Source organism: Nicotiana tabacum, chromosome 3 (assembly GCF_000715075.1).
Source record: "Nicotiana tabacum cultivar K326 chromosome 3, ASM71507v2, whole genome shotgun sequence".
NCBI classification, from domain to species: Eukaryota; Viridiplantae; Streptophyta; class Magnoliopsida; order Solanales; family Solanaceae; genus Nicotiana; species Nicotiana tabacum.
The window spans coordinates 86,602,938-86,619,523 of NC_134082.1; the positions used below are offsets into that span (position 1 = coordinate 86,602,938).

The window sequence follows — 16,586 nt, forward strand, 5'->3', positions numbered from 1 at the left end:
GCTTCGAAGGATTGGGGAGGTAGCCTATGAGCTTGCTTTACCACCCAGTTTGTCGAGTATCCATCTAGTATTTCATGTTTCTATGCTTCGGAAGTATATCGGCGATCCATCTCATGTTTTGGATTTCATTCAGTTAGATGGTGATTTGACTTATGATATAGAGCCAGTGGCTATTTTGGAGCGGCAGGTCTGAAAGATGAGATCAAAGGATGTAGGTTCAGTGAAAGTGCAGTAGAGAGGTCAGCCCGTGGAGGAGGCTACTTGGGAGATCGAGCGAGAGATGTGAAGCAGATAACCACACCTATTTGAGACTTCAGGTATGTTTCTAGACCCATTTGAGGACAAACGTTTATTTAAGAGGGGGAGAATGTAACGACCCGGCCGGTCGTTTCGAGAGTTACAACCCCATTCTCCTATTTTTCTGCTACATTTGTGTTCTTCAGCTATATTTTGTCTTACTGGGTCAATTGGTTCAGGTCCGGAGTGGTCTTGGAGTGAATTGAGACACTTAGTCTCTTTTGTGAAGGCTTAAGTTGGAAAAGTTGATCGGATGTTGACTTATGTGCAAACGATCTCGGATTTGAATTTTGATGGTCCGGTAGGTATTGTTGGACTTAGGAGCGCGTCCAGACTGTGATTTGGAGGCCCGTGGTAGAATTAGGTTTGAATATGCAAAAGTTAAAATTTTGGCAATTTTGGTCGGCAGTGGAAATTTCTATATCGGGGTCGGAATGGAATTTTGAAATTAAAGTAGGTCCGTAGTGTCATTTCTAACTTGTGTGCAAAATTTAAAGTCATTCGGACGTGGTTTGGCGGGTTTCGACATCGTTTGTGGAATTTAGAAGTTGTAAAGTTCTTAGGCTTGAATCCGAGTGTAATTTGGTGATTTGATGTTGTTTTGAGTGATTCGAAGGTTCGACTAAGTTCGTATAATATTATGGGATGTGTTGTTATGTTTGGTTGAGGTCCTAAGAGCCTCGGGTGAGTTTCGAGTGGTTAACAGATCATTTCTTGGCTTTAGAAGTTGGCAGATTTTCTGGTATTTTGTTGCAGAGTTTTTCTCCATCGCGTTCGCGAGGGGGCGTTCATGTTTGCAAAGGGTTAAGGTGAGCTGAGAAAGTTTTGTTCTTCGCGTTCGCGAAGAAGAGGATGCGAATGCGAAGGGTGGACTGAGAGTGCATCGCGAATGCGGAAGTGGTTACGCATTCGCGAAAAAGAGAAGAGGCAGCTGGGGACCCCAGGTCCATTTTTCTACGCGTTTGCGAGGTGGAGGTCGCATTTCGCGAAAGTTGGAGCTTGTAATGCATCGCGTTCGTGAGGAGTGTGTCGCGTTCGCGAAGAGAAAAGTGAGGAGGCAGTGAAGTTTTTCTACGCGAAAGCGAGAGGGAGGCCGCGTTCGCGAAGGAAAAAATCTGGGCAGCAGTGTTATATTCAAATCGAGGGTTTGAACCCATTTATCACATTTTGAGCTAGAGACCACGGATTTGGGCGTTTTTTAAGGCATTTTCCGGGAGTTGATTGGGATAAGTGTTCCTCACTTGATGTTGGTTAAATTCCATGATTGTATTTTGGATTGGTTTGAGGTAAGTAACACTTTTAAACTTGGTTCTGAGAGTTTGAAATCCCGAACTACGTGTTATGTGGTTAGTATTGAGGTGACGTGCATGCCAAGTGACGGGCGTGCGGGTGTGCACCATGAGAATCGTGACCTGGTTCATTCTATGGCATCGTTTAATGACCCTTTCTTGTTGATATTCATGTTTTAATTATGTGATAAAGTAATTGAGTTGTAAAGTATGCTAGATATCATGTTAGGGCTTCACGCCGATACTGTTGGGACCCTTAGTGGTCGTTTCTTGATGTCATTTTACTGATTTCACTATTATTTTGTACTCAGTCATATTCATGCATTTCATATCATATCTCAGTCTCAGTTGTTATTATTGGCTTAGCATATCATTATTTTTGGGCTAGTTTCCATGACATTGTGAGCCCGTGGGTGAGACTGGAGAGTGATGACTAAGTGAGGCCGAGAGCTTGATTTTGAGTGATAGTTATGGGGTCGGGCTGCACGTCGCAGCAGTTATATTGATTATGATAGCATTTGGGCCGTAGAAGCCCCTCTGGAGTCTGCACACCCACAGTGGGCGTGGATAATATTAATGAGGGATGGATTTTCCTAGACATGGATTTGTCCGAAGTATTGATATCTGGAGATGGATTCTCCACAGAGTTGCATTACCCTTATTCCTTAGTACCGAATGGCTTATAGTCAGTGATGAGTATGTTCCGGGATGGATTTTCCTGGGCCGGATGGCCATATATAGTGCCGAGTGGTTGCTATTATATAATACCTGGAGATGGATTTCTCCTTAGGGTTAGATTGCCCTTTTCCTCGGTACTGAGTGACTTATAGTCAGTGTTGTATATATTCCGAGATGAATTTCCCTAGGCCTGATGGCCATATTCAGTACCGAGTGGTTGAGCACTTGAGAGGGGGAGTACATTATGTATTTCATACAGTCAGTGCATTGGCATGTAGAGGCAGTTGAGTTATATATTTTGAAGTGTTCAAATATGTATTTACCTTATTACTTTGAGTTGTCTATTTAACTAAAAGCATGCATACACTTTCTGTACGTTGTTTCTATTATATCTGTTGAGGTTGAGTTCGTCACTACCATTCAGTCCATAGTTTGGACGCATTACTTACTGAGTTGGTATACTCACGTTACCCCCTGCACCTTGTGTGCAGATTCAGGCACTTTTGGACCCAGTGGCGGTTGTTGATCGAGGCTCCAGGCATAGGAGATTATTGAGGTATCTGCACGACATTCAAATGCCTTGGCCCTCCTTCTTATTCTCCAGTTGTATTTTAGTTGTTCCTTTAGACATTGTAATAGACTATGTATTTTCATAGACGCTCATGCACTTAGTGACACCCTGGTTTTGGACTGGATTGTATCTATTCTTGTAATTTCTTATGTTTCAAATAGTTTCTTTAACTGTTAAAAGCTTCCGTTAATGTTTTCAAACTTATTGTTACTGTGTTGGTTGTTGAGTTGAGGCTGACCTAGTTTCACGATAGACGTCATCACGACGGGTCGGGTTTTGGGTTGTGACAGATATTTGCTATTATCATCATTGAAACTTAAAGTGTAACAATAGAGACATCCACAACCATTTTTTAGAGCATAATCGTATATCGGAAAAATGACATTGTTTAGTTACTTTCAAAATAATAGCGAAAATATATATATTTAGTTGTATATATGTACATTTCTGTGTACTATATACAAAAAATATTTAAATTTTATACACATTGGCAGTTATTGAATGAAAATAATTTCGATAGCGGAAAAATCTAATTTGGAAAAGTAGGGTACTGTGTCCATTTTTCGACCAAAAGGTAAACTAAAAAAAGTATTAATATAATTGTATTTGCAAATATTGTTATTAATAATTATCTGATCTGCTAACATTGTAATATATACCTGATTTGCTAATATTGTTATGGAAACACTATTTGATTTGTTACTAATATTGTTATTCGTACATTATCCTATTTGCTAATATCGTTATTAATATACTATATATCTAATTTACTACTAATATTATTACTAATAAATTATCTGATTTGCTAAAATTGCTATTTAAAACACTATCTAACTTGCTAATCTAGTTTTTAATACACAATCTGATTTGCTGATAATTACTCCATTCCCTTTTTTGTTTTGTTTTGAAAATGTAATTAGGAATTGATTCCTTCCTTAATTAAAAAGGTAAGTAATTTATGCTTAAATTAAGAGAGTATATAAGCTTGAACCAGAGGAAGCCTAGACCATTAATTAGCATTTTTAAGTAAGGTGGTTTAATTTGGGGCTTCTTAATTAGGAGCATCAATGGCCTTCTTCTTAGTTGTTGTTGCAGTGATTTTTGGATTGTGCATGTTGAGTGCTGCTTTATTTAGATGGAATGAGATCAGGTACAGTAACAAAAGTTTGCCTCCTGGAACTATGGGTTGGCCACTTTTTGGTGAGACTACACAATTCCTACAACAAGGTCCAAGCTTCATGCAAAACCAGAGAGCCAGGTATATATATAATTTTTATTTTATTTTATATATATGCGCGCGTGTTTGTGTGTGTATGTGTATACACATAACACATTTCTTCTCTTCCACTTATAATCAATGAAGTCGTAGTCTGAATGGTGTTTATTGAATCTCTTTTTTCGAAAAATTTTGTTTGGTATATTGGTAAAAAAAAAATCTCATGCATATTGAATTGTCGAATCTCCCTAACATAAGGGAAGCGCCTAAAATCAAATGCCATGGTATTCTAATATTTTTTAATTCCCTTGTTAGAATTTTTGGTTCTGCCACTGAATTCTCATTCACTGGCGTAAAGGCCAGATCTTCCGGTTATGCTTCACAAATCACATTCACTAGTGTTTTTTATGTCTTTGCTTTATTAATCTATATCCTGCCCTTTGATTTCATGCTATTTTCATTGATAATATATATATATATATATATATATATATATATATATATATATATATATATATATGCTATTTTGAAATAACATGAAATCAAAGGGCAGGATATAAATTAATAAAGCATAGATATATATATGCGCGCGCATAACACATTTCTTTTCTTCCACTTATAATCAGTGAGGTCATAGTTTGAAGGGCATCTATTGAATTTTCTTTTTCGAAAATTTTTATTTGGTATGTTGGTAAAAGAAAAGAAATTTCTTATTATATTAAATTGTTGATTCTCCCTAAAATAAGGGAAGCAACTTAATTCAAATGCCATGGTACTCTCTAATTTTTTTTTTTAATCCCCTTAATAGAATTTTTGATTCTGTCATTAAATTTCATTCACTAGCTTATAGGGTAGATCTTCCAGTGATGCTTCAAAATCACAAGTGTTTTATATGTCTATAATTTATTATATCCTGCCTGTTGATTACATGTTATTTCCATTGATAGCATATAGAGTCCTCCTATAGACAAAAGTGATAACCTCTAATCAGAGACGGAGTTCTACTCCTTCAAAATTACTGGGTTCTAAATTAATAATTTGTACATATTCAATGAATTTTTAAAGACAAATATAGAGTTTGCACCAAGGCTACTAGGTTCGGCCGAACCCGCGTCCGAAGCTCTAGCTCCCCCGGCCTCTAATTGAATTCTTACCTAAGTGATATGTATATGTTTGTGTAACAGGTATGGGAATTTCTTCAAATCCCACATACTTGGTTGCCCTACCATTGTGTCTATGGATCCAGAGTTAAATGGATATATTCTGATTAATGAGGCAAAGGGACTGGTCCCAGGTTACCCACAGTCCATGTTAGACATTTTAGGAAAATACAATATTGCAGCTGTCCATGGTGCTGCTCACAAGCATATGAGAGGAGCATTACTATCTCTAATCAGCCCAACTATGATAAGAGACCAAATTTTGCCGAAAATTGATGAATTCATGAGATCCCATTGGAGCAATTTGGAAAACAATGTCATTGATATTCAAGAAAAGACCAAAGAGGTAGGTATATATATCTATGAGCTATGCAAAATCTAAAGAAAAGTCTTGTTTTGAATTGTTCATCTATCTTTTTCTTTTTTATAGCGGTGGTGTTAGGATCAATTTTACTGATATTGACTATTCCACTTTGTTAGGGACAAATAGGAAGAAATCATTCGCGTTTTTTGTCTCTACTATGATTTTTTTTCATATATTCTTCCAATACTATTCTAATAAAGTGCTAACAAATTCCTTTTTTTTTTATCCCTCCACACCCCACAAACCGCCCCGTGCAGATGGCATTTCTCTCATCATTGAAACAAATTGCTGGGATTCAATCTAGCTCAATAGCTCAAGAAATAATGCCTGAATTCTTCAAGCTTGTTCTAGGGACTATTTCACTCCCTATCAACCTTCCCAACACAAACTATCGTCGTTCATTCCAGGTAATTAACTGATTAATTAATAATGAATATATACACTAACAACTTAAATTTTTTTTATATTAAGGTATATTTTAACATGTTATAGTAGGTAATCTACCTTATTATTCAACTCACCAATCTCATTTCTTATGAAAAGTTATCTATAATCATCTTCTAGATGATCTGATCGTATAAAACCTCTTCACACTATCAGTGTACAGAAAATTAAAATCTTAAATGACCTATTTACTCTTGAAATCTTATATAATAACAAAAAGTTTGAATGTGTCCAGGCGAGGAAAAACATTGTCAGCATACTGAGGAAACTAATAGAAGATAGAAGAACTTCCAAGAAAATCCAACAAGACATGCTTGGTTTTATGATGAATGAAGAAACAAATAGATACAAATTAACAGATGATGAGATGATTGATCAAATCATAACCATTTTGTACTCTGGATATGAAACTGTCTCCACTACTTCTATGATGGCCATCAAATATCTTCATGATCATCCAAAAGCTCTTGATGAACTGAGAGTAAGTCCAAAAGGAAATGAATTACCAATTAAACATCTACATTGCTTAATTAGTAATCCATCTTCATTAAACTGATTAATTGGAATTTTATAGAAAGAACACATGGCAATCAGAGAAAAGAAAAGGCCGGAGGATCCTATTGATTACAATGATTATAAGGCAATGCGATTCACACGGGCTGTAAGTGTATCCTTTTTAACATTTAGATAATTAAACTGTTTGTGAAATGAATTTTTGCAAATCCAATCTATTAATTTCTGTGGTGCAGGTGATCTTTGAGACCTCCAGGTTAGCAACAATTGTAAATGGCGTTCTTAGGAAAACCACACAGGATATGGAACTAAATGGTAAGTCAGTCTGGGAAAAAACTCGTGCAGAATTAAACAATAAGTTAAGCTATACTATTAATTACTTTTAAAAAATCTAGGCAGTTACTACATATAACTCTAATCTTTATAATATAAATGTTATTTTGGATATATATATATATATCTTCACAATTAAGTGAAAGGATGTGTACACTTTTCATGTAAGATCAGCATATTTCATCAAATAAGCATTACCAGATAAATAGTTATTTGATGTGTTCTTTGCATGGCAGGATACATCATTCCCAAAGGATGGAGAATATATGTGTATGCAAGAGAGGTTAATTATGATTCAAGGTTTTATCCCGATGCATATACCTTTAACCCATGGAGATGGCTGGTTAGTAGTTATATTTTTTTTCTTTAGCTTCTAATTAAATCGAGGCAGATTTAGGATTTATAATCGACAGTAAATTATATTTTATGTCACTGCATACGCACATATATAGGAAAAGTAGTGCATCCATTGCAACCCTCTAGATTAGTAAGTTTAATTTTTTAATATATAAATTAATATGACAAAAAATGGCTGCAAAAATGTAGGATAAGAGCTTGGAGTACCAAAATTCTTTCTTGATATTTGGAGGAGGTACCAGACTATGTCCTGGAAAGGAACTCGGGGTAGCAGAAATTTCTACATTTCTTCATTACTTCGTAACAAGATACAGGTAACAAATAATTAAACACCGGTTCGATTAATTCAAAATTATTTTTCCCTCCGTTTCATATTAGATAAGGTACTTTCCTTTTTAGTCTGTTCCAAAACAAATGACACATTTCTAAATTTGGAAATAATTCAACTTTAAACTCTTTCATTTTACTCATTTACTCTTAATGAGAAGCTTTTATAGCCACACAAGTATCATGGCCCCACAAACCTTTTACCCCTTAAGCTTTTAAGACCACAAATTTCAAAAGTCTTCTTCTTTTTTCTTAAACTCCGTATCGAGTCAAACTATCTCATTTAATATAAAATGGAGGGAGTACTATTTATTTATTTATTAAATAGAGGGCACAGGACATGACTCCAAATATATTTCATTGTATTTCCTGCTTGAGTATAACTTTGTTAATGTGGTGTCTTGCAGATGGGAAGAGGTTGGAGGAGATAAACTAATGAAATTTCCCAGAGTTCAAGCACCAAACGGTCTGCGTATTAGAGTTTCAACTTACTAAAGATCGATTTATTCATGTGCTGAAAAAGCATAGAGCAGCAAGATAAGAGCAATTGGGATATATAATTTACAGTTCTCGCAAACATTATCATAAAAGAATTAAACTCTTTTTTCTTTTTTGCGGAGATATTAATTAGTTCCCTAGTGCGTTAAAAGCAGTACTCTTTTTTTTGTTTTTGAGGGGGGGGGGAGGGGAGGTTAAAGCTGTGAAGATTACCATAAACAAACCAAAATATGCATTTACAAACTAAGCGCATCCGAGGCCTTAACCACCTTCCAGGAAGGATGCTTCAGCCATTGAACGTCTAGGCAGATCCCTAAGTCCACCATTCTAGTTACAAAAATTCAGTACTAAGTATTGACAATTCCTAGCTTATTCTGTTTAACCAAAAAATGAAATTTTAGTCAAAGCTAGAATTTAGAAGAACACGGGTTACTGATAATCAAAAAAATGTATAAAAGGAAGTAATTTAAATAGTAAGTGAGTAATCAAGAGAAAAACAAGTAAACCAAAATTTATTCCAATAGTGTTTCGTGTCCTTACAATTGATCAGATATCTCCCTCTTATAGATATCTTGGAGATATACGTTTTTCCCAAATCATAATGAGGCTATTATGAGTAATTAAAAACATTGAATGTTACGTTACATAATCATTACATTCAATACAAATTCTCTAACGTATTCCATATTTAATGCATATTAAATGACGTATCTGCACTCTTTTCTATTATCAGATTCATTCCTTTTGATTCTCGGACATAAATGACTTAGATAGGTACGGGCGCTGAGTTATTTGAATAACTGCTCGTGCCTCTTCCTCTGCCATTTGCTCGTATTTGTTGCAACTCGTACCTCTTGGCTAGTTGTAATTCTTTGACTATTTGACCAGTCTATGTGTCTCGACACGTCGCCTTTATATTTAAATACAATTTTTCCCAATACAGATAATCCACCCACTTTCCATTTATTCATCAGTTGAATATTTGGGAAGTGGATTTCATTAAAAGAGAATTTTTGTCACCATTAATGCTATGACAAAATTGACGCTTCAATTGTCGCTTCCATTTAATGCTTCGTACACGTGTCATTTTTCCATTGGTTCTGCAGTTTTGCAGCCCTTTTCAAGGCTTTTTTACGGCTCCACTATTCACGAAGTGCCAGTTATCATTATTATGGTCCTTCCATCACTGCACTTTTACCTTTGGCGGTTGCTTATTAATATAAATATAACTTCTTTCCTTGTCTTTTACCACATAAAGCTTATTGAACACTCAATTCCTCAAATCTTAGTTCACTTCTTCGTCACATTATTCTTCTTCGCCATGTCTTCACCAAACCCGAACCCTAGGAGAGTTCCCATTGTTGATACCTTCCCTAATGCCCCCATTAGGCATAGAAGGGGAGGTAGGCTTCGTAGCTTAGGGTCTACTCGTGGTATTGGTTCGTCTATACCTTCTCCTAGTTCTGATCCTTCTTCTAGAACCAAAGGTTCCCTTTCTCACAAATCTTCTTCTAGGGGTAAAGAACCTTCTGAACCATTACGTGAGCCTTTAGTAGAGGAGATAGTCCCTACAGAACTATCTTTTTACCATGATAGGGAATCTGTTATAAACCAAGTTTCTGCTTTAGATCGTGCTGATGCTTACCCCACTCAAATTACAGAAGTTTTGACTCATGTAGTTCGCAAAGACTACCATTGGAGTAATGATTTTTCCATTATTGTCCCTAATCCAAATCAGAGAATTACTTCTTACTTGACTGGGTTCTCTTTTGTTTATACATACTCTTTCACTTTAGGGTTCAAACCAGCTATTGACCCAGTCATTCTTGAATTTTGCCGTTTCTTTAATGTCTGTTTGGGTTAAATTGGCCCAATCATATGGAGGGTTATTGTCTGTTTAAGGCATTTAACCAATATGGCTGACGTTTACTTTACTTTCCCTTACCTGATTCATCTTTACTCCCCTATGCTTTTCCGTAATGGCGTTTTTACCCTAGTGGCCAGGAGTAAGAGGGTTTTGGTTAGCCCTGAAGATGACAAGGACCATGGCTGGTATGCACGATTTGTTGTTGCCCCCACTGTTGGCTTAGTGGGTGAAGATAATGTTCCCTTCCCTGAGAAGTGGAATTTTGCACGTATGTCTTTTATCCTTCTCGTGCCTTTTTTCTTCAAGTTTATCAACTTCTCTAATTTTGCCCTTTTTTTTAGCAACCGTAATAGTTGTGGAGGATATTCCTAATTTCCGTGATTGGGTAGATAAATTGCTGAAGACCGCACCAATAGGTGATAGGTCTTGGAGAACACTTTCTAACCGTTACGGTTGGAAAGTAAAGACTCATGGTAAGAGTTTTTATTTCATCTTTCACGCATATATATTTTTCTTTATTGCTCTAACTCCCATCCTTATTTTTATCAGGATTTGCTATTCGAGGAGTTACTACTGAAGCAGTTGCGGCCTCTCGTGTCTCTTCGGGAACCCATACTCCTTCAGGGACCCGTATCTCTTTAGAAAGAGCCATAGAAATAGTCTTGGGTTCTTCTTCGAAAAGGAAAGTTGTTGAAGAGAAAGACTCTGAAGAAGAGGAAGATAGGGGCTCCCTGGTGACGAGGCCACGAGCTAGGAGACGCATCGTCTCTGATGACGAAGCTGAAGTTTTCCTTCATCTTTTTGTTTCTCTTACCGAACTTGTTGAAACCCCAATAATAATTCCTGACGATGACATCACTCCTCATGATACCCGTGAGTCTATTGATCAATTTTTCATCAGTAGTTTTGGTAGTGGAAGTTTAGGGCCTGTTTTAGATGAAATACCCTTATCTTCTTTTTCAACTCCCGTGCTTGTAATTCCTTCCTTACCAGACCCAGCTATTTCTGTTCCTTCTTCTACTGGTTTCACTTCTTCTACCCCTCCTCCTTTGACAATTCTCCCTCCTATCTTTCATCATACGGAAATGGGCTCTTCAAGTAGAAGTGTCGCTATAAGGAGGGTAACTATTGAAGTTCCTGCTGATAGCAGCCTTTTGAGGAAGTCAGGTCAGGTAGATGTATGGCTGGAGCCTTTAATTGGCCCAATTGAAAAAGCAAAGCTGGAGAGCCATAGTTCCCTGACTCTAATGAATGATATCGTGCATGCCACTTTGAAGGTATTTTCCTTCTCTCCCTTCTTTACTTTGTAAATTTTTTTTATTTTTGGGATTCTTATTTCCCTTCCTTTTTTAGGCCAATTTTATCGGCACAGAAAGGATGAACAGAATCTCCCTCTTGGAGAAGGTAGCACGTGATTCAGAGAAGATAACACGTGATTCTCAGTTGGAGGCAATCAATTGGAAGGAACAATTTGAGAGTGCACAAATTGATATGGAAGATTTACAAGAGAGCAGGAGTGCCTTAGAGCAGCAGGTGCGGGCTTTAACTTCAGAGTTAGCGGTTGTAAAAGCTTCTTCAAGCCAAGCAGAAAAAGAAAAAGAACGTCTTGAATCCTCCTTCTCGGAGCAACTATCTAAGGCCAGTGAAGAGAACAGAGAGTTGAAGGCTCTTTTGAGTTAAAAAGAAGTTTACGCTGGGGAGCTCGTGCAAAGCTTAACTCAAGAACAAGAAGACCTTCGAGTCTCTGCTGATAAGTTGCGTGCTTTAGATAGCTCTCATGCCTCTCTTCAAGCTTCTTATAACTCCGCCTTAGCTGAAAATGAAGAGCTAAAGAATGAGATTGCTGATTGAGAAAAGGATTATGAGATCCTTGAAGAAAAATCTGTTGTTGAGGTAAGTTGGGCATTTTTGAATTCACGTCGTGATACCCTAATTGAAGCTGGCCAAGAAAACTTCAACCTGGAGTCGGAGTTAGCTAAGATCAATGAAACCATTGAAAAAGCTCAGCAAACTCAGGACTTCCCTTCTCCCATGGTTGAAGCTCCCGTGAATGTTGAAGCTGATACGGGTATCCCAACTATTTCAAGCCCAATCGAGCATGTTGCTGCAAACCAAGTTGAAACCGCATCTGTTGATGTACCTGCCCAAATTGAGCCCGCTGCTATTGATGCTCCTACCTCAGTTCCACAAACTTCTCAATGACCAGTTTTAATCATTTGAATGATTTTGTTTTTGTTTTTATTTTGGAAAAATGTAATCAAACCCTTAGCTTCATTTGAGGGTTGGTTTTGGAAATGCAAGTCCCCAAGTCATTTATGGGGCAATTTGTATAAACAATTTCATAGTTTTATGACTAAGTTCGTACTTAGTCTTCAATTTTTAAGTATTAAGAAGTTTTTCATGTTATTATCTTAAACTTCTGTCTGATTTATTCTTGCCTTTATTTTTAAGGACTTATAGAATAATTTGCATTTTTGTTCTTCGAAAATGTTTCTGTTAATCTCAAGACTAACTAATTTAAACATGAGTTTTATAAAAGAGGGCCTTTTTATATTTCGACACTTAATGAAGAAGACGTCTCAACTTCATAATGGTGTTATCATACGATAAAAGAAATAGGAAGACACATATTTCTTTGAAATAACTTTGATAAGTTTTGAATAATACTTTATATGTATTTGAATTACATCTATAACTTTCTCGTAACTGTTTTTCTTGTAACAGATTTTTACAAAAGAAGAATAATAGACACGGGGTTTTTCCTTATAACTCGTTTTAGTACATAACCTTTACCCTAACTATAGTGAGGTTTTTCTTTGGCCTTAGCTCGTGGTTCCATCTCGTGACTTTGTGACTTTGTGACTTTTACTCTGCACTTGACTCTTTTAGGCTTGATTTTTTCTCAATCTTCTTTGCCTTCTTTATACACATGTCTGTGTATATTATGTAGTCCCTCAAGTGTTTGAGTGTTAAAGTATGAAGCCTCGAACACTTGATAGTTTCGCTCATTTGGTCCTTTTCCTGAAAAGGAAAAACATACGAGACTCGGAGGTGCGATTATAGATGAAGACTGCTTAACCCGTTTCAATTTCTATCGGAATAATTGTAACCCTAGGCACGGAATTTTAGGTTATTTCGTGTGCTTTATAGGTCGTGACTCATCATTTAGTACGGGTTAGCTTTTTGCCTATCATCTAAAATTATTAGTAAAATTTTAACAATTCAAGAATTAAATTTAAAATGGTGATACCTAACCGTGGGTATTCCTTAGAAATACTATCTCTTCAAATGAACAGCATTCCAATGTGAAGGTAGTATCTTGTCATCCATTTTCTCTAATTCATATGCTCCCTTTCCTGCAATATCACGAACTCTATAGGGTCCTTCCCATGTTGGACTTAATTTACCCGCGTTAGCTGCCTTCGTAGATTGAAAAACCTTTTTAAGCACGAAGTCCCCCACTTTGAAGTATTTGAGGCATTCTTTTCAGTTGTAATATCGTTCTATGACTTGCTTTTGTGCTGCCATTCTTATTAATGCAGCTTCTCTCCTCCCCTCGAGTAAATCTAGATTGACCTGCATCTCCTCGTCATTAGATTCTTGTGTCGCCTATGTGAACCGTGTACTTGGTTCCCCTATCTCAACTGGAATTAAAGCCTCAGCTCCATAAACCAATAAAACGGTGTTTCTCCTGTACTTATTTTTGCAGTTGTCCGATATGCCCATAAAACTCCAAGTAACACTTTAGGCCAGTTACCTTTTGATTCCTCTAATCGTTTCTTTAAATTATTGATAATAACCTTATTCGTTGATTCTGCTTGCCCATTACCCACCCGATGATAAGGTGTTGACGTAATCCTTTTAATTTGCAACCTTTGAAAGAATTCCGTGATTTGAGCTCCAATAAATTGAGGGCAATTATCACACACGATCTCCTTTGGTACACCGAATCGGCATATGATATTCCGCCAAATAAAATCTTTGACTTCCTTTTCTCGCACCTGTTTAAATGCTCTTGCCTCCACCCATTTAGTAAAATAATTAGTGAGTACGAGCAAAAACTTTACCTGTCATTTTGCTTGTGGTAGTGGACCCACGATATTCATTCCCCATTTCATAAATGGTCATGGCGCAATGACCGGATGTAATAACTCCGCAAGTCTATGCATATTGTTACCGTACCTTTGACATTTATCACATTTGGCTACGAAACTTTCTGCTTCTTCTTCCATTTTAGGCCAGTAATAACCTGCCCTAATTAAGGTTCTCACCAATGACCTTCCTCCTACGTGATTCCCGCAATGTCCTTCGTATGTTTCTTTCATTACATACTCCGTTTGCGAAGGTCCGAGGCATCTTGCTAACGGACCACCGAACATTTTACGATATAATTTGCCTTACTTTAAGTAGTACCAAGCAGCCTTTTTTTGAAGCGCATGAGATTTTTTCTTATCATCAGGGACGGTACCATACTGTAAAAAAAAAAAGCAACAATCTCATTCCTCCAATCCCAAGTTAAATTATTAAAATTTACCTCATTCTTATCAGGATCAAGAACTGAATGAAATAAATGTATAACTGAGGCGTTTGTATCGCTTGCCACATCAACTGCAGGTGCGAGATTAGCTAGGGCGTCCGCTTCAACATTTTCATCCCTTAGTATTTGTATAACTTTTCAGGTTTGAAATTGCTTTATCAATTCCCGTACCTTTTCTAAGTATTGTTGCATCCTTGCTCCTAGATATATAAGTCCCCAGCATTTGATTAACCACGAGTTGCGAATCACTCTTGATTATAATCTGATTTATGCCAAGCTCTCATGCCAATTCTAGACCTGCAATCACAGCCTCATACTCCGCTTCATTGTTAGTTATGGAGTGACATTTAATAGCTTGTTGAATGGTTTCACCCATAGGTGGTACCAAGACAATCCCTCAATCTGCACCTTTTACATTAGATGAGCAATCAGTGAATAAAGTCCAATTTCTCGGGTTAGCTCCATTGAATACTTGTAATTCTTTTTCTGCTTCTAATTGCATCCCCTGGCTAAAATCAGTCACGAAATCAGCTAACACTTGTGATTTTATAGCAGTTCTAGGTTGGTATGTGATTTCGTATTCACTTAACTCTATTGCCCACTTAGCTAACCTACCTGATAACTCATGCTTATGTAATATATTACTTAAAGGGTAGACAGTTACTACAACGATAGGATGACACTGAAAGTAAGGTCTTAACTTTCTAGATACCATGATTAATGCAAGTGCAAGTTTTTCTATCTGAAGATACCACGTCTCCGCATCTAACAAAGATTTACTAACATAATAGATAGGGGAGTATTTACCTTGTTCTTCTCAGACCAAAACAGCGCTTACTGCAACTTCCGAAACAGCAAGGTAAATGAGTAGTCTTTCCCCAGCCTTTGGTTTTGCTAGCAAAGGTGGATTTAATAAGTACGTTTTCAAATTCCTGAGTGCCTGTTGACATTCCTCAATCCATTCAAAAAGATCCTGCTTCTTAAGGGCTGAGAAGAATTTAAAACACTTTTCTGATAATTTAGAAATGAATCTTTCCAAGGCTGCAATTCTCCCTGTTAATCTTTGAACTTCTTTCTTGTTTGAAAGTATATCAGGGTTTCTTCAATGGCCTTAATCTGTGCAAGATTCACTTCAATACCACGGTTAGAAATAAGAAAACCCAAAAACTTACCTAATGCAATGCTAAATGCACATTTTTCGGGATTTAACTTCATATTAAATTTGCGCAAAATTGAAAATGTGTCAGATAAGTGTGATATGTGATCTTTTGAATACCGAGTTTTACCAAGCATATCATCTATATATACCTCCATAGTCTTTCCTAAATGCTCTTGAAATATTTTGGTAACTAACCTCTGATACGTTGCACCTGCATTCTTTAGACCAAAGGGCATTACTTTATAACAGTAAGTTCCCCTATCTGTTATGAATGAAGTTTTTTCTTCATCTCTCGGATCCATTTTAATCTGATTATAACCTGAATATGCATCTAAAAAACTTAATAGTTTGTGACCCGCAGTTGCATCAATCAATTGATCTATGTGTGGTAGTGGAAAAGAATCTTTAGGACAGGCTTTATTAAGATCTGTATAATCTACACAAACCTGCCACTTACCGTTCTTCTTTGGAACTACAACAGTGTTAGTTAACCAGTTAGGATACTTTACCTCATGAATGGAACCAATTTTTAGCAATTTTTGGACTTCTTATTGAATCACTTGATTCTTGAAAGTTCCTTGCTTTCTTTTCTTTTGCTTGACAGGAGGGTATGATGGATCTTCATTTAGTTTATGAGTCATCACCTCCAGTGGTATTCCTGTCATGTCAGAGTGGGACCAAGCAAAGTAGTCCACGTTAGTTTTCAAAAATTTAATTAACTTACCTCTCATACCTTGGCTAAGATTGGCCCCAACATAGACTTTTTTATCAGGCCATTGAGCAAATAACACGACAGGCTCTAAATCCTCTATTGTTGTTTTGATATTTTCATTCTATTCTAGTTCTTGAATGGTATCAGGCCTTGAATCTACATCTGTTTGCCCTTGTTCAGTTGAGGTTTGTATTGTGGTGTCCTCAACTGCCTTCTGTTTTTGCTATTTACCTTCATTTCTCGTGCTTGTATCTGCAACATAGT

General features: G+C 36.7%; 1 protein-coding gene across 1 annotated transcript; it reads left to right on the forward strand.

Moving 5' to 3' along the window:
• Positions 1 to 3,902: 3,902 nt before the first annotated feature.
• LOC107789559 (cytochrome P450 85A1-like) lies at positions 3,903 to 8,096 on the forward strand. The gene is made up of 9 exons (XM_016611399.2): positions 3,903 to 4,093; positions 5,236 to 5,557; positions 5,833 to 5,982; positions 6,255 to 6,500; positions 6,594 to 6,680; positions 6,769 to 6,847; positions 7,102 to 7,208; positions 7,412 to 7,536; positions 7,957 to 8,096. Exons 1-9 carry the CDS (start codon positions 3,903 to 3,905, stop codon positions 8,042 to 8,044), a joined length of 1,395 nt encoding a protein of 464 aa, XP_016466885.2. The 3' UTR covers positions 8,045 to 8,096.
• Positions 8,097 to 16,586: the final 8,490 nt, after the last annotated feature.